Raw genomic sequence first — 19120 nt, 5'->3', positions numbered from 1 at the left:
CTGTTGTCACATTATGTCTAACAGTGATAGGCTACATAGCATTATCATTAACTATAACGAAAACAAGCATATAACGTTGTTTTGTTATATACTGTTAATTTCTAAAATTAATTAATTTCTAATTTTTAAAAGAGTTGCAAGAAATTTGAGATGATTTAAATAAAAGCTTGTCAATTTTCGGTACTTACGTTTTCTGTTTCACGTTTTTTTTTTAAATATTAATTCCACAGTTATTTGTGACAACATTTTCTGCCATTCCAGGGGTCAAGAAATACCTCGATAGCCCTCGGCGCTTTCCACCTCCTGATAAGGAGTATGCAGCAGAGGCACTTGCAATACTCTTTTAAAGTAACGTTAAATTATTAAAACTTTGTGTTGTATAATCACAACACGAGTTTCTAACTGTTTTAAATAACATGGAAAACATTATTACAAGAATTATGCCATCACTATCGACTTTGTTATAATACAATTATACGTATATCGTTGTTTAATCATTATCGGTTGTGTAATCACACAGTACCAATCGTTATGTAATCAATATCGACCATATAATCATACATTATTACAGATCATGATCTACATATTTGAAGAATAGGAAAAATGAGACCCTGTGACATATTTGTGTGCGGGATCAGACCTGACCCATCGACACTTCTGAACACAATTGTAACTACCTTTAATTTTTTTGTTTTTTTGGTGTCATGGTGTTGTAAAAGGGGGAGGGGGTCGGGAGGGAGGGTGTTAACCCATGGATCCGCAACTGGCACTGAATTTCAATGGACCATGATATTTCATCAAAGACATGTTCGACACTGAATGAATGTAATTATCCATTCAATGTTCGACATTTTTTCGCCAAGACACAGTTCCCATATATCAGTTTTAATCGCAAGTGCAATACAAGAATGCACAAATTTCTCTCTCTTAAGTCCAAATACGACTTGACTACTCGAGTGAAATTATTTAATATAATTTTACCAAAATCAACTCAACTTGGATGTTCGTACAATGTAACCGGTGGCTTATGTAATGTGCAAGGAGGACAAACCTGCTGTATGTATTAATAATGTTTTTTCTGAAATTAATAAGTTTATGTACAATGCATGAACAGAATTCGCTGCATCAATCGATAATAAAAAATGAAATTATGAACATTGTAATTGACGTTTTCCGAAGCTATCTATGTATATTATTCATATCTTATCCTGGACTTATTTATCACACAGGCAAATCATATTGCTAAATAATAATTATAACAGAGAGTAATAATACCCAAGTATCCACACAGTCAAGAGCGCACAAGAGACTCTTTCATTGGATTTAATTAAAGTTAATAAAAATAAAAATAATATAATATATAATATAATAAAAATATCTCCTTGTCGCATTTTTCATATACCAGATTGCAAGTTTGTTTTAATAATCGATATTGTAAAATTTAAGATGAGATGAAGATATATTGAAGCGTCCTGAAACTATCTAGTACGTATACAATAAATATGTAGTCATGTACTATTCCGAGAAGAGATCATATAGAGGCAGATAGTTATACGAGACCTCAGAAATTATGACCGGGTTCTTCAGGATGCCGAGTTAGTATACCCTAGATCTGTTGACTCTTGCCACCTACGGGTCAGAGCTGTGATTCTCAGATGGTGCATCAGTTTCCCATGCTTCCAAATTATTCGATTAAAAGTCAGCAAAAGTACCCTCAAAGTAAAAACAGAAATGCTTACCAGTTTTTCAGGTGTGAACGTTTTCATGAGTATTCCTATGGTCAAAGGTTGATCAACGCCACATACATGTGGCGAGGCTACTCCCAAATGTTAACGATAGTTAAAAAAGTACCCACAGCATGTAAAGTACCGTCATTGAACAGACCTATATATTGCAGACATATTGTCTAGAGCAAGTCTACACATAGTGGCTGATACCTTCGGTGAAAAATATTTTGAAGTAGCTAGTCGATGGATGTTACCAATTTCCAAAGTAACATTAATAATAACGACTTAATAACGACTTATAATGCGAACACACCACTCAAAGAATGTTCATGGCGCAATTAACAAATAGAAATGAACGTTCAGTGAATGCTTCCTGTTTTCTAGTCAAGATGAAGCCATGGAAGAGTTGATATAGGTAACCAAGGATGACCTAAATGCAAGAGCAAATCTACCTGTAAGTCGTACAAAATCTGATTGGAATTACAGACATAAGATTATTGTTTAAATGATGCTTTTTGATTTAGAGGTGATAAATTAATTTATTCCAGCTAAGATGAGACCAAGTATTCCTCTGTCAGTTTCACGGTGCTCACCTTGGCATAGACAAATTCAAAAGAAGCGATAGGGACGTAAAGCTTTGATCTCAATTGAATGCTGAGATTGAACATCTAAGTTTCTAAGTGTTCTATCTGTAACGCACACACAGGAAGCAGAATCAAAGAGAGGCTATGCAGTCACGTGGTATCCCATATAGACCCCTGGGGAAAACACACTGGGAGCTAATCTCTTTGGGTGGAATAGAAATGGGTTATCTGATATTTAATCGATTATTATTCAGGTGATTTTCAGATTTCTTATTTACCTTACGCCTAAGAGTGCAACAGTAATAATGCATTATTATTTGTAAATTACACATTTGCATATCATGGTATTGTTATTACTGATAATGGACCTCACTTCAGAAGTTTGCATTTTGATACTTTTTCCATATTGTATCAACTTTATCATACTACCTCTAACCGATATACTACCCAGAGTCAAATGGCATGTCTGAGAGAGGGGATTAAGATTGCAAAGAGATTATTAATTAAGGCTCTGTCTCTCTATATTGATATGTTAATATTTAGACACCTGTTTTGTAATTGTTAGACACTGGTGAGATGACTCAGAATAAGTCAAAGCTTGAAAAAACAATAACATCACGTCTGTTAATTATATCTTGTATCAAGCTTATTACAGTCCCCAACAGGGCCTGGGATACAATCCAGAGAACTTTAATTCCTCTGTCTTGAATTTGTATTTTGTGCTTTAAATTAAGTCGCTTCTATAGAGAACAAAACATAATGTAATGTTTCACAAAATATAACTTGCTGGTATACAAGAGATGAATTATAAGGTAGATTAGTTTCACTGAGAACATGTTTAACATTTATTACATTTACAAGCATTTACAAACACGAAACGAAAAGTTAAAACGTTGAAATTGTAATTTTTTGTTGACAACTGGTGCATATCAGTAAGCTATATTAGTTGGCGATATGTGGATTATCGTAACAAAAACAGGCGAGTAAGATCAAACTACTGAACCAATCAACATATTTTTGCATGCCATAAAATATCTATAATCTAAAACCGTTCTTCCGAAGTAATCAACGCTTGCGTTTGCACCAATTGAGAGTGCTGTGAGTAATAGAACAACATAGTTACAAATTTCATGTAGTGTTTCAGGATAGCCCCCATTGATTATTTTGCTATTTCCAAACCCTCGATCCAACATGAAAACGTAATGAAAGTTGAAAGTATTTGCAGTTGCTGGATAAATAAAGAGTTGAAATTTACGGAAACTGGGCGCCCATGGTAACCAAAGTCTTTGTTATCTCACGTCAGATTCCATTCCCATAGAAATAACACATTGAACCGCATGAAATAACATTTACTACAACGTTCCCACGGATTCTTTGTCTTTAGTTTCATTATAGTTTTACTTTAAAAGTAAACAACAGTTGAAGCTATACAGATGCATCCTTAGATAGATTTTAATAAAGTATTGTTTTAGGCACATGCCACTAATTAGCAGTATCATTAGCCACCTTTGATACTACTACGATAGAATAACACTACTGATACACCAGTCACACTATGTATTTTGCAGACCAGTGCTATAGACTGCCATGTAGGAACTGATGAATGACAATGCCATTGTCCATGTAATGCTGCATGATTCCAAGCACATGTGATCCAGATGGTGATTAATTTTACGCCAAAAGTGTGCGGTGTCATTTGTGTGCGTAGTGGTAAGGATATTGTGGCGAAAATGGTCCCACATGTACGACACGTCAAGACCACCAACTGCGGAGAGACTTAAACTCAGAAACATGAAATGTTCCGACCAAATCATCCATAAGATGTTGTTGCAAGGAATGTCCTCTTCACCTTGCTTGTACTGCATACATACGGACGTGGTTATCCCCCATGTAACAAACGGTAACATTAACATCATATACACGTAGACAAACTTTCTATAGCAATTAAAGTCGCACACAACGGTCCATATCATTTGGCGGCATCCGTCCAAATCCCCCTGATGATTCTTAACGAAGGTTTGCACAAGTTGAAATTGACGCATGAATGAGATGCGACACAAAAACAAGAGGTATTGAAAATTAGTCCAAACGATCATAGAAAGAAGGGTTACTATCAATGTCTGGAATTTGGAAAAGTGGAAACCCTCACGTTTTGGACATATGTGGATAGGAGAATATATTAGAAATCGATGAAGAAACAATTCCATTGGCCAAGCAAAGCAAATCAACAGCATTTTCTTTCCAGGTAATCCTGACAGAAAAGGAGAAAATAAAACATTATTAATTTCAAAAATATGATTATTTTTATTATCATTATTATTATTTTTATTATTATTATTATTATTATTATTATTACTATTATTATTAGTATTATTATTATTATCATCATCATTATTATTATTATTATTATTATCATCATTATTATTATTATTATCATCATCATCATCATATTTATCGTTTACAACTGTAAGCTTAGGACATTAGCAATTACAAAAACTGGTTGCCTTTTCTGTAACCTTCCACGTCTCACTATAAGACAAAATCACATTACTTTCTAAATTGTTCCATGCACAAAACTATGCCAAAAATGGTCCCACCCCCACCTTTTAAACAGGAAACGTTCTAGCTAAATGAACAAATAGGGTTTTTAAGTCTAGTACGCGAGCGAGAGAAATAATATTGCAATCACAACCAACTGCAAGCAATTAAAAACTGCCGATTACGCCTGATTAAGCAGTGCTGAATAAGTCTTGCCCTACAAATACCTGAACAGAAAAACAAAGTAACTTACAAAAACATATTGAAAGATACTTTATACGTTCTTAGTTGTCAAAAACAGTAATATTTTCTCTTACTAGGGTTTCATTTTGTCAAATACGTCACATATCACATTTTCCACGAAAACAAATGTCTATGTATAGATCAGATAATGTCTTGTATATTTTATGGGCTACTTAATCCTTCCACAATTGGGTCCGTTTTTCTCCCACCTAGACGATATTATCTCTAGGAACCGTAGACTATTAACGTCGGTAGTAGCATAGGGCCCAATTTGATTGGGGGGGGGGGGGGGCTGTAACGACTTGGCCGAAAAATATAACCAATTTGTTTTTGGTTAATTTGCAAATCATATATGGCATGCATCGGTTATTCGAAAACTCGCAGCCTATTGCCTGAATTTTCACAAAATATTTGGTTGGGGGCTGTAGAAGCCCCCCCCCCCCAGCCCACGCTTCCCTTAGCCTATGGGTATTGAAGGCCTATATGTGATTACGGTTTCTGTTTTATACAAACGTCAGAAATGTGGTCATACACAAACTGGAACAGTTTGATCCCATTTCGTTTAATTAATTAATTAATTTCGTTTAATTAATTAATTAATTAATTAATTAATTAATTAATCACTCACCTCTCCGAAATTCTATGAATTGTAGACGGCATAAAATGTAACGGACATTGAGAGTTCTTGTCCATGATATTTGAGCTCGAGAAATCCTCCCTTGCGTTACTACTGTCGTAATCTTCGAATACAAACTCATGATCGGATAGAGGGATAATATCGTCATGAAGATGAAGAAAGATAACAAGTTGACGAGAAAGTACGTATTCTCCCGATTAAAATGAGCAAACGTGATGACTTCGTAGGCGTTATTGACAGAGATGCTAAAGAGTAGAAGCACAGATACAACCCAGCTGCCACGGTGATTCCAGGTTCCAACACCTTTAAGGAAAACGAAGACAATGTGTGACTGTATAAGAAAAATGATTAATAATATACCCTGTCCGCTCAAGGTTTATAAAGGAGTTTCGGTGGATTATAATGATGGAGATTAGAATATATATATAGCGAAATCTGATAGTGAGATAGAAACGGTTCGCGAGGTCCCTTGTGGATCACCTGTTATAAAGATAACTTTTTATCGGTATCATTTAGTTAAGTTTAGAGACCCAAATGATCAGGAAGATTTACAGTAGCTTATTTGAGACCCTATCCGTGCAGTGTGTAGTTTGACATGTATGTTGTTTCTTTTCAATTTGTCAAGTAGATCATAGTATCAGAATGACGTCATAATTACGTGAAATAACAGCACAATAAAGTTCATGTGACTTTGGAGAAACACCAATAATTGCATGGAACAGTTCGCATAGTTCATACTATATGATCATACATACCTATATCTGTATCTGCATACCGGCATACTCTCCCATTATAATCCCACCAGTAGCTGTCACACGCTGTACAGTTTTCAGACTGCATTACGTCATAATGGTTTGTCCTTTCACTAGTCGAGTAATCATATCTGTCTCCATTTAGGCAACCATTCCATTCATTAGTCGAACTTCCACTAATCTAAGAAATTGTATTAAACAGTTGATGAAGACTCTCAGATTCAGAACATGTCGAACTTCCACTAATCTAAGAAATTGTATTAAACAATTGATGAAGACTATCAGATTCAGGAACATGTACAAAATGTATTTTATCTTTTCGTTTGGAGCAATTCTCATTGTTTAGTTTATTAAGTATAAGTTTGATTTGTAAAGCAAACCCCCGCCTTAACCCCAAAAAATACCCCCTTATCGAAAAGGTAAGTGCCGGACACGACATCTTTGTTCTGCAGAAAAACAGCAACGGAAGGTTAAATATTGTAAGATCAAGGATAATTAATATTCGACAAAAATATTCCATATTCAGAGAGACTACGACCATTTAGCCACATTATTTTCTTACAGCAAATATGAAGTAATTCACCGCGTAGTGCAAGCATTAGGCTTTCAATAAATAAAAATATGCAATATTTTATATAGATAAAAGTACAAATTGACTCACTGATTTGTTTCGTTCGAGTATGTGACATCTGAAACACTCTCTTGGAACGGCTAGTTTGTTTTGAAAAAATACACAAGTTATCTTCATAATCAACCAGACGGTGGTCGGAATTGGCAATCTAGGCTTGTCTAATTCTTCATCTTCATCTTCATCTTCTCCTCCTCTTCCTCTTCCTCTTCCTCTTCCTCCTCCTCCTCCTCCTCCTCCTCCTCCTCCTCCTCCTCCTCCTCCTCCTCCTCCAAGTTCTTCGTCTGCTATGTCGTCTGTTCCTCGAAGGGACAAGATATCGTCATTTGCGAACAATAAAGACACACTTTCTTGTTGTTCTTTACGTCTTTCCTTCAAATAGAACGCCATGATATTACAACACAGCCTTTTTCTTACGGTAATTTAACAAATACCAATCCGAATGTGCCAGTCTCGTACCGCTACTGTATATAAGTTGCGAACTACTGAAGTATATACGGTTGAGCCCTCATCTCATGCAGCATACTTCTGACAACTGTTATTAGTCCAAGAGTAGAAACAAAAATGTCAATATTTTATTACCGATTAACTCGAATTTGAAACTGATAACGATACCCATTTGTTACACGCAAATTACATCGTCACCATGTAATTATGTGAAGGGCATGCCAGAGACAGGATGCACCGAACTTTGGCATACTTTCATTATTGCATTCTCTGTTGTCACATTATGTCTAACAGTGGTAGGCTACATAGCATTATCATTAACTATAACGAAAACAAGCCTATAACGTTGTTTTGTTATATACTGTTAATTTTTTATAGCAGACTATTTGCGGACACAGTAGATTTCAAGTGGTACTAAATATTGTTTTCATAGCCATGGTTTGCGGATTAGTATTAATACCTGTTTAAATGGGGCATGCGTTTGCAACAGACTGAATGGGTTGTGAAAGTAATAATTGTCACATACTGACCCATCCTTGGTAACCATTATGCTGTCTCGTGATAAGGAAATAGAGTGCCAAATTAGAAACTTAGTGAACTCCTTCAAAGATGCAGCGAAGTCACCTTGCCTTGTAACCCTCTCTTACGGCAGTTTTGGTGGATACTGTGGGTGGGTGGGTGGGGAGGGGTGCAAGAGTGCAAGCTTGGTCGCTAAATGTCACTAAATGAGTTTATAGAGCAGGAAAAGAATCGAAATAGTCGCTTTTCATTGTCAGCTAGCCAGATAGGTGTATAGCTGTTACCGAATGAAAACTTCAACAATGCCTCGGAGATTGGCTGGAGGGTAGTGCGAGGGCAAGGGCAAGGTGGAGAGAGAGCAAATCTGCATTATTTTAATATAGTTCTTTATTTTCTAGTTGCGAGTTTGAAGCACAAAAATACATGCCAGAAAGAGGAATTGCAGTATTTTCACATGTAACCTAGTGTATATATATATATATAAGCATATATATATATATATATATAAGCATATATATATAAGCATAATATGTACCTTAGGTCGACAGTTTATGGTAAAAAAGTGTACCTTAGGTCAACAGTGTACCTAAGGTCGACATTTCAGTGTCGACCTAATGTTTTCACTACCATTTTAAGACACTTTTTTATTGTCGCAAATAGCTTTATAATGTTCTCCGTCCTCTAAAACGTTCATTTAAAAGTTTTGGTTAGGGTCGGTTCAGGGTTAGGGTTAGAAAAAAGGGTTAGGGTTAGATTAAATTTAGTGTGTAAGTCAATGTAACTGTCGACCTAAGGTAGGATCCATAGTTTTATTTAAGTAGGCAAAATTCTATTTATAACGTACCATGACATGTTACATTTACTTCAAGTAATGAAAGTAACTTTAATGTTCCAGTTATTAAATGTGACCTAGATTTGTCACTCCATAATAGTCAAGATCATATAACTTCTATAACATACCTCATAAAAGTGAAATAGAAATAGGAACAGTTTGCTTAGGGTGCATGTAAGCAGGAAGAAGGAAATAAGAAAGCCTAGATAGGAAAAAGATCGCTTCTCTGCATTTTGGCTAAGATCATGTGTAGCATTATGTTCCCATCTAAGGGAATCGTAATACACACCTGACGCTCATTTCACAGTCTCGATGCAAGGGGACTGCAGGGGGTTGAGAGCGGATCAGTCGGTTCCTTGTTTGGATTTTCGTGCCCAGGTTTTTCTTTCCTGGGTAACTTTTCTTAAAAAGTACATAGGACAAAGGGATTGGAGAGAAGGGGATGCATTCATAACGTTTATCTTATCCGACGTCTTAATGATCAGAAATGCGCTTCAGTGATTTCGGAATACTGCAGCACCAAATTGCATCTAAGGCCAGGTAAAAATGCAAAATTATTTACAAAATGGAGTGGGTGTTGAAGTGTGCTGTATTGCACCAAATTGCATCTGAGGCCACCTGAAAATGCAAAACATTTCCAATGGGGAGGGGGACACCCCCTCCCCTTAGAACCCTCCCCCAGGCCGGCCATCGTTCTTCAGCCCCCCCCCCCCCCACTCAAAAGTACCTTCCTACGCCACTGATGTAATGCATAGCAAAACGTTTTAAGTTTCAGGGAATTTTCAAGAAAGAAAAGTTCTCATAGTCTGATATAGTTTCAGAAAAGGAAAGTTTTGGTTACGCTTCTAGACTGAGCAACTGTGCTGCAGTAACAGAGCATTACAACGTGGACACAAATTTTTTCACATGGAATGTAGTTCTAATCTGACGGGGTTACGTTAAACACTCGCCACTAACTGGCGTCTTTTTTCTTATGGCTAAACTTATGAAACTATTACTATGGGCAGGACTGTCAGCATCTTATCATTTTTCTTAATTCGACCTTGCTATGATAGTAATGATAATACAATGACTCAACGCATATCAACTCAAGATAGAGCATGGGGGTAGAATCCCCCCAAAAAATCGATCTTGTTGAACACCCATTCAGGGGGGTAGGAGCCGGGGGTGACTGGGGGCACGTACCCATCCCCCCCACTTTTTATGTCCAAATAACAAATGTGTCCTACTGGCAAATAAAATGTGCCCATTTGATGTAGAACTGTCTTTTGGATATCTTAAGCCTTTGTTAATTTTAATATTTCATTTTAATTATTTATTTTTAGTCTGTACATGCTAAGGATTTAACCGAGGTTGCTAAAGACTTTTGTTGAAGGAATGAACACAGGAGGAATTTTTGGGGAAAGTTCTAAATTATGGATGGACAGAAGTACAGATGTATAGGTTAATAGAGTCACGTGCACCATAATAGTATTGATAGCATACTAACACATCGTATATATTTAAGTCATATGGCCCGTGTGTATCGGTTTATACCATAACGAGTGGTGGTTGTGGAATGAGAAAGTGCCCCTCTGATGTTGTGCCCCCCCCCCACTATTTGGAAGCTTCCTACCCCCTGCACTCAGTCCAATCCTCTAGCAATGGGTTATGGCCATGTGATCTTGACAGCGCTTCGTTAGTAGGCCTATATCGAGTCCATTAGTTGTACACTTGATTCTAGCCATAAAACACACACATATCATTCTAGTATACCATATCATATTGTAGTGATTAATTTGTAGAATGCCTGTCACCTTATTGAAAATCAAAAAAAAAATACGGAATTTTTTGTCTTGTAATTTTATTTAAAAACAAAAGAAGACATTTCTTACTATAGTGATTGAATAATTACTTCAATGATTAATTGATTGTAATACATATTTTGATATTTCGCACGTTTCACATTTCTGCGTCGCCGGATGTCGCAACTTGGGATAAGAAATACAAACTCTTACAGTGCTGTACAGTGGAAAAATATTATAGCATCGTTATATATATAGCCACCATTTCGAATGTCATCGGCACTGGATCTTTGTACAATTCAAGAATCTATGTTAAACATGATAGGGTTTAAGTACGAAAACCAACCGATGTTTAAATGCTATGGAGGCGCTAGTGCCAGTATGGGTCCTTCTAATACGATGGTTCCTCGCGTATTGCCTGATTGCGACCCGAACGGTCAATCGACACCGTGGCCAGTTATATGTCACACCAATTACGAATATAATGGTATCATACGTGACGCAACCTCAAGGAAATGTTTTCGATATTGTTCCCATATTTTCATAAAATCATGTTAGATATTGTTCGAATATGCACCCTTTGACGACGTCTTGCTTACATGTATACTTGCTCAAGACCGGGTCTACTTCATCCTGTCAGAGTATAGGTTGTAAAGAAGGTACATATTCGAGGAATTGCTTATGCCAAATTTAAAATAATATATACAATAAATATATACAAATGGGAAAAAAATAGTGTAGAATAATGCAATTGACTTTTGTTCAAAGCTGCTTTCATATTGACGTGTGAATCATGCATGATACTACGGCTGAGCCTTTGTTTCGTTTGTTAAAAATTGCCAGATAATGTACACATATATACAATTAAGAAAAGATAACAAAGTAAACTAATCTCGATCCGATGAGAAAGTGACACGTAAATCTGTGCAATTATCTCACCGATTGAAAATAATTCCAATGAAGCTGACACAATAATCAAACTTAATGACAAGTATAATTCACATACGTGCCATTACAGGCTGCAGTCAAAAAGGCCACATTTTGATTGCCAAAATGGAAACCCATATAAATTCCATTGACTGTACCAAAAATGGTGATTACCAGAAGATAAGATCCTTCCAGCAAATACTCAACTTCAAAAAGAATTTCTTTCCAGGATGGTTTCGAATTTTCATGACTTTTTTTGGATTTCATGAGCAGAAGATTTGCAGTAAAGTCATCCCAGATGTAACGAACTTTTAATCCACCTAATGCAAAAGTGTATAAGAAAAATGCTGTGATAATTTCAAGCCAAGCTAGTATCATGATATGTTGTTGTATCTTTCTACTGATTTCATCTTCCATGACACATGTCCCAAAGACTATATAATTCCATGTAAGATTTGAGACAATTGCCAAAACAGTTGCAGGAAACATCAGGATTGTGACCACTTCGCAGAGCCGTCTGTAACAACTGAAATCTGCTGCGACTTGCATAATGACACCTTTGCATCTCTTCGCGTCGCATTCAAGCTCTTTGATGTAAGCAAGCAATAGCTTAAAATGGCACTGGAATGAAACCCGGATGAAATAGAGCAGGTACACGAATACACCTACTGAAAACATAAACACTACACCAACGAATGACAGTAATCCCTTGGAAAGTGTAATCCCGCATTCACCAATGTACACGAAAATGATCGTTCGATATATGGCAACACCCACTGGACAACTTATACACTGGAAAAGAAACAGCTTCCCAGGTAAACCTTAAAAGAAAAAGAAAAAGATGAAAAAAACACAAACTTTCAAATTTGCATTAATTCGATAAAGCATATAGAAAATATTTGTGAATCACAGGGTGACTAATGTTATTCAATTAACGCTGTGTCGAAATGTATATCATATTAACAGTATAGAGTTTATGTAAGTTCCGTATTGGTAACAACGTATATAGGTTTCACTTCTTTCCGTTATGTCGTAAACATACCAAGTGATTCGTGATGACCAAGCGATAATTAAGAGAAATATGAAAGTCATTGTTTACGAAGGGATATATTTTACCACGAGCAATGCGTACTGTATTAAAGTACAATGATCTATAGACCGTTATAAGTTGAATTAATGTGTGGGATAACCTATACGATTGGATACTCTGATGGTGTTTGTCCTTCACAACGTAGTAATAGGTTACAACATAATCGTGGTTAAAAATAAGTTTAAATGATTATGCGAAATTGATGTCAACTTGGATATATGCGATAGGTGAACTGCTTTAATAGCGTGATAAAGTACCAAAATAGGAAACCGATGATAATACCTCTGTTCGGAAGATCAAGAAGTTGTGCTCGTTTAATCAGGTATCTGATATTTAGAGATGAGGCCCAATTCAGTTTAGGAACTCCAGACTTGAAGTAACTGCGTATCTTGGAGCACAAACACAAGACAGGAGGAACCGCAATTGAAATGAACAGTGACAGCACAATGAGAAGGTGCAATATCTTTTCAGGTTGTGCATACAATCTCGGAAAGAAGTTACAGAAATCGAGCATAAGAAGAGCTGCTCCAAATAGTAACCAAGTTGTCGATAGCATACTATCCCATTTAAGGCACCAACGTTTAACACCTGAAGAAAAAATAAATAGTCGTATGGTCAAACCAAAGTTACCATGAAAGCCATTTAAACTATCTATTTTATTTATATTAAGAATATATATGATGAAATATGTAAAAGATTTTCAGATTCCGTAAGTGTACTATATATGAGAAGGAGACGTGAAGTGGGTATCAATTTGTGACGTTTTTCATAATTCTATTTTTTTTTGTGACGCTAGTCTGTATTAAACGCTGCAAACTGCAGCAAGTAAGAAAGTAACGAGCAAAAACACTTCATGATCGTCTATAATAAGCTACTATACAAAACGTGGCCTTTGCTTCAACATGCAAAATGTAGTAGAGGTTCAATTGACATGTTGCAACGTTTACTTTCATTTAAAGTTGATTATGTTCAAGACAAGACCACTTAGATTAATTCAATCAATAATACAAACAAATTATTGATTGATCAAATATATACGATAATGAAAACCATAATGAGTATCGATTACTATGAAATAAGAAATAAGATAGTTCAAACGACTAGTTCGTTATTGTATACGTTGAAACCAACTAGATACAACACGTTTCATTGAAAACTCTCTGTTTCTTCCTCAGTAGTCTGTTTTAGGGAAATGTTTTTTTACGTCCTTACCGATTTCCTTTTCTGTATATCTTTGAGGCAACCGATCACACACAGAAAACAAAAAGTACTCATTGAGAGTAAATTTACTTAACAAATGAGTGTCAAAACTATTATTCGTTCACATATTGTGTGTTTGAACGAGCTTGCTTAGGTTTGTGTGAGTATTTGTACCATCATGCTTTAATTTACTCATTCGTCTACGCAAGAAACGTAGAATTAGAGCTTTAGTGGTATTAATACTAGCTTCAAATGATAAAACTATTCGCACATTTAATTTTACCCTTGACCATGGTAAATTTACTCAATCGCTTCAGAGATGTCTTACAACAACGAGAGTTGAAGTACACGTTCGTGTTTAACTTTACTAGTATTAGAATAATCTCACACGCCGTTTTCAACGACTACTACTTCGTACGATGAATACGTCACTTTAACGCATACTACCTTATACCCGGCGCTCACGAAGTTACACGTTACTCAATCCGTCCTCACTTCTTTTGGTGTGGGTGTTTCGTTAAGCATCTGAGAGTAAGTATTTTATTGAAAAGATGATCCAACAGCACTGGTCGTGGACTATACCTAACTTTTCATTATTATATCAACTCATTCAGCTGACTGATACGTACAGTGACAGTTACCTGCAAGGTTACTTGTAAGTTGTAACGTTAGGATAGCATACTTGGGCAGCGTTGTCCCGTAGTCTTTGTAGGCTAGGCCTACATTTACGTGTAAGTAGGCATAGACTAGGCTAAAAGAATTGATAATAGGCTAGGCATATGCCATCTGAGTTGACGTTGACTTTGTGAACAGCAGTGTGGCAGTTGTTCAACTAAGAAATGACCCGCATATGCTACAAGTACTATTGTTCCACTTAGCCGAAAGTTTATGACGGCAATGATATGTGGTTCTGTGTAGTCCAGCCTTACTTAGTCCTAACGAGTAGCAATTTCATTGTGTTTGTGCAGGCCCTAGCCCTGCCAAAGCAGAGTGGGGCCGGGGGGGGGGGGTATTAACAGTAGGCCCTATAGGGTAATATTGTGAAAGAGATCATACTTGTTATAACTTGAGATGTACTGTTAAAAAAAATAATAATAATGGGGGCCTAGGGCCTATATAAGAACATGAACAACCAAATTACCATGCTACTTGGAAGTTGGAACATCATCTAGGCTACCTTATTATAGGGTACATGACTCTTAATGTAGTAAAGGTCGGGTGAGAAGCAGAAGTAGCTTATCATTGGGTCAGCAGAGGTAGAAATATACTATTTAAAAATGTTAAAGTCAGGCACTATATACCTTGGTATTTGAATAAAATTAGGCCTAGCCTTTATGCCTAATTTCATTCAAATTATATAGGTCTGCCATTGTTTATACAAACCCCTTAAACTAAAAGCCTTCATTATTCTTGCAGTAACAATAGACCACAGAAGTCAATACACAGGCCGCTTAGTTGAATCACCATTGCTACAAAATCCTTCACTAAAATTCATAAGTGTACCAGTATGAATTAGTTGATCATAATGAACTAGGCTGGATGAAATTTAGTAAGAAACGTACATCAAATGATAAATTGTCATAATCTGATGATAAGGAGGGAAGAATAATGAAATTATTGATTGAAGTCAAAGCTCTGTCATGTCCATGATGTTATAAACAGATGCTGATCGATGTCTCAGAGTTTTAAAATGCATATAGGCCTAATTTACAGCAGTTAATAGTTTCTCCTTTTTTTTTTTATTTAATTCAGACTACTTTATTCTTCTCAAAGACTGAAAAAAATTATAATATTAATGTGAAAATCAACGGACAATTCCATTGCCTAAAATATTCATAAAGTGCTGCAAACGTTGATGAATATTGACTACTCTCAAAAGTCTTACTTTTGTCCTAATTTTGGGCTACAAAATTCTTCTTTTGTCCTGTTTTATCGATGATTTTGATCCTATACTTCTACTGTATCATAGACTTTCACCATAGTCCACTTGAAAGCATGCTCTGTTCAACAGGTCATTGTAGCCACCAGTAAAGAAAACTGCCTTGAATCATGATTTTGAATTTAATGGTTGTCGATAGCCATTAGTCAAATATAAGCCCATTGATGCTAATGCCTAAATGTGATTTTATAAATGTTTTAGGCCTACATAGAAAGGTGTTACTGGATTACACCAAGTTACATTTAATCAGTCAGTAATACAGTTATACTGCTATCGACAGTATTATCTTTAAATAACTGGAAAACATATTTCGTACGCACTTTACTGTATAATGATGTTTTGAAATGAAATGGTTCTTTTTCATTTCAGATTTTCATAAACACTGCAGAACGACAGTCCTGAAAAGGAGTCAAACATACGCAAAGTAAGCATGGCAGAAAATAGGTGGAATTTAAATTACCAATGCCCAAAATGTTTGGTCTTTTGGACAGGAAGGTTCAACAAACTCTTAGAACATTTACACCTCATTCACTCTCATGAGCAACATTTTTCACTTAGATGCAGGATAAAAAATTGTGAAAAGACTTATGTTAAAATTGTTTCATTTAAGAAACATCTGAAAAGGGTGCATAATAATTGTCATTTGGATGAAACACTGGCTATGTCTGAGGAAGCAAACATGCAAATCGATGTTAGATGCTCTTTGTTGTCTAATTTGCACATACCCTGCCTTTGATATGGAGTATCCAAAGGAATGAAAAAATTCCTTGTTGCTGGCAGAAACCATGCTTGGAGCGAAGAATACAACAACACGAGGTGCACAATCACTTATTCAAAAGGTACTTTCATGTACCTCCAAAGTGTAAAACACCCTGATTTGCACTAACTTTGATATTGAGTATCGAAGATATGTTAAAATCCATTACTGCTGGCTGAAACAATGATATTAGTCCAGAACACAAAAAAACACAAACTATGTAATTACTGATTCAAAGGACCTTCATATAGCTCTGATGTTCAGAACTTTAATAGACTAAGAGTTCCATACAATGGAAAACTAATTGAAAGCAAAAAAGTGTAAAAAGTATTGTTATTCTGTTTCTCAAAGTTTAGGTGTATGTTTTTCTTCATTTTATTACCAATGCAAAGAAACTTTTGAAAAAACAAAGGTTTTGACTGTTCTTTTCCATTTTCTTTCTTATAAATTATTTATTCTTCATAAATAATTGCTGCATGGGCTGAAAAAGTTCTGGTCTGCACTTGCAAATCCATGTTTGATGCACTTTGATTTATAATTGTTAACCCTTTCCAATGAATGATCATCATTTCAAGTTTATGTCAACCTTTCCATGATGATATTAAAAGTAAATCACTAAAGTTTCATATTAGAATTTAGTATCATAACAATGTATTTATATGTAAAACATTTCAACCCTTTGAGATGTACACATGCATGGGCGGGAGAAATCTAAAAAGTTTAAAGATGTTTGGTGTTGATTACATCCTAAAGCAGAGTTTTTTGTACTACGAAAACAAATAATGGTTGATGTTTAATTGATTGGAAATCAATGGTGTTTATCGTTCTCGTCATTATATCTGGTCATTTTATAAGTCATAGCATATATACATAAAGTTAATTAGCCAAAGCATATCTTGCAAAGAAAATTATGTGTTTTTCATGAACGGAAAAGATTGATCAAAGTCATCCGCTTTTTACGTATTTTCAAGGAAGATATCGTTTTAATAAGTCTTAGAATACTTTTACTGTTTTATGAGAGTACATGTGTTTAGTGTGCCTTCTTTTGGTATGTTCTGACGCGTTTGATTTGATACGTATTTGTTTCAATAAAACATTGACAAAAATACAATATGTTTTCTCAGCTTTCATTTCTTAAGATTAAATAAATGGTTAAGTGAATAGTAATTTTACTCATGGCTTGAGTATGTTTATGGTTCGAATAGTAAATTTAAACAAACTTCCTGGTAGTTTTCGGGATGTAACTTTACGAGGCTTATATAGTAACTTTACTACCAGCACCATTTAAGAATACTCATAGTGGTCGTAAATTTACTCGCATTTGCCTAGTAGAACTGGGGATGTAACTTTACTCGCAATTGGAGTAAATTTCGTTTTCTGTGCAGTTCCACCACAGAGACTCACATACGTCACAATAGTCTTCCTGATCCTTTTCAAGTTTCTCTTCAAGTAACCATTTCTTTTCTTCATCAATGTCATCACCGTCATCTTCGTACGCCAATATCAGATAGTCTAGTTCGCCTTCAATTGCTTTAAGTCGATTCCCAGTTTGGCGTTTGGTTATATTCTCCACATGGCAAGAAAAACATTTTCGTTCGGTCACGATTCTTTCATGATAAAATAAACCAAGAAATTTGAGGATAAACCAAAACAGAAACGGCCATTTCTTCTGCGTGTTGGTGATGTTATTGTCACGAGGTTTATACTTACTATTAACGTTACCAGAATCGAAGGTTCTTCTAAGTACATCCATTGCTCAAGCAAATCTGGTTGTGTGATCAAAAACAAATACTGACATAGGAGGTCGATGCCGTGTAAGTTTATGCACAGTATGCACAAATTTTTGCACCGTATAAGTGTTGACTGCTTTTAATATTGAATTGAATAATCAATTAGAAGGAGGAAGATAATTACTATTCAGTACAACCCTCGCCCGCAGTGCTCCCATGACCTACTCAATTATTCATGGTTACTGGACTATGCAGTCGTACGTTGATTATTTAAACATAGGACTATTCAAATAGTAAGCATGCAAATATTATTTATAGTTACTTTAGTGTACATTCACGTATTATTTACGACACTTAAATGTTACAAACTTGCAGTTGCAAGTTTCTTTTTTAGACATAAGCTTTATTCCGGGGGAGGTGCGGGGGGGGGGGGGGTTCATTTCAACTTGAAACGAAGGAAATTAGGAATGAATATAAATCTTATGATATTTTCACCTGTGTGACGGTAACTAACTCTTTATGGCTTTTGTTAGGTATGATCAAATGGTTTCATTTAAATCATATTCTGATTTCATTTCAGCGTTCGATTTGAAAAAGTGGACGAGCACGTAGAGTAGGAGCCGGTGTGACAGTACAGAGTGTCCCCCTGTACAAAGTGTCCTCGGGGACACTCTGTACCAGCATATTTAGTCCGGTCGGACATTATCTGCTGAAAATTGTGTCCCCACCTCACAGCAAATATAGTCCCGCCGGACGAAATGTCCTGGTACAGAATGTCCGCAAATA

The 19120-nt window shown here is 35.8% G+C and overlaps 2 protein-coding genes across 2 annotated transcripts in view; both read right to left on the bottom strand.

The window, feature by feature from the left end:
* Window positions 1-238: 238 nt before the first annotated feature.
* Window positions 239-7760, bottom strand: LOC139960391 (uncharacterized). Its single transcript, XM_071958725.1, has 4 exons — window positions 7143-7760; window positions 6485-6662; window positions 5721-6032; window positions 239-4562 (listed from the first exon to the last, which is right to left on the bottom strand). The coding sequence occupies exons 1-4, from the start codon at window positions 7497-7499 to the stop codon at window positions 3865-3867; spliced, it is 1545 nt and encodes a 514-aa protein (XP_071814826.1). The 5' UTR covers window positions 7500-7760; the 3' UTR covers window positions 239-3864.
* A 2940-nt stretch (window positions 7761-10700) lies between these two features.
* Window positions 10701-19120, bottom strand: part of LOC139959789 (uncharacterized) — a 56447-nt gene continuing 48027 nt past the window's right edge. Inside the window, exons 5-6 of the mRNA XM_071957637.1 lie at window positions 12991-13296; window positions 10701-12439 (exon numbers count right to left, since the gene is read on the bottom strand). Of these exons, the coding sequence (XP_071813738.1) occupies window positions 11673-12439; window positions 12991-13296 (1073 nt within the window). The 3' untranslated portion in view covers window positions 10701-11672. The remainder of the gene's footprint in view (window positions 12440-12990; window positions 13297-19120) is intronic.

The sequence above is a fragment of the Apostichopus japonicus genome, chromosome 19, assembly GCF_037975245.1.
Source record: "Apostichopus japonicus isolate 1M-3 chromosome 19, ASM3797524v1, whole genome shotgun sequence".
NCBI classification, from domain to species: Eukaryota; Metazoa; Echinodermata; class Holothuroidea; order Aspidochirotida; family Stichopodidae; genus Apostichopus; species Apostichopus japonicus.
This window is presented reverse-complemented; position numbering and strand designations above follow the sequence as displayed.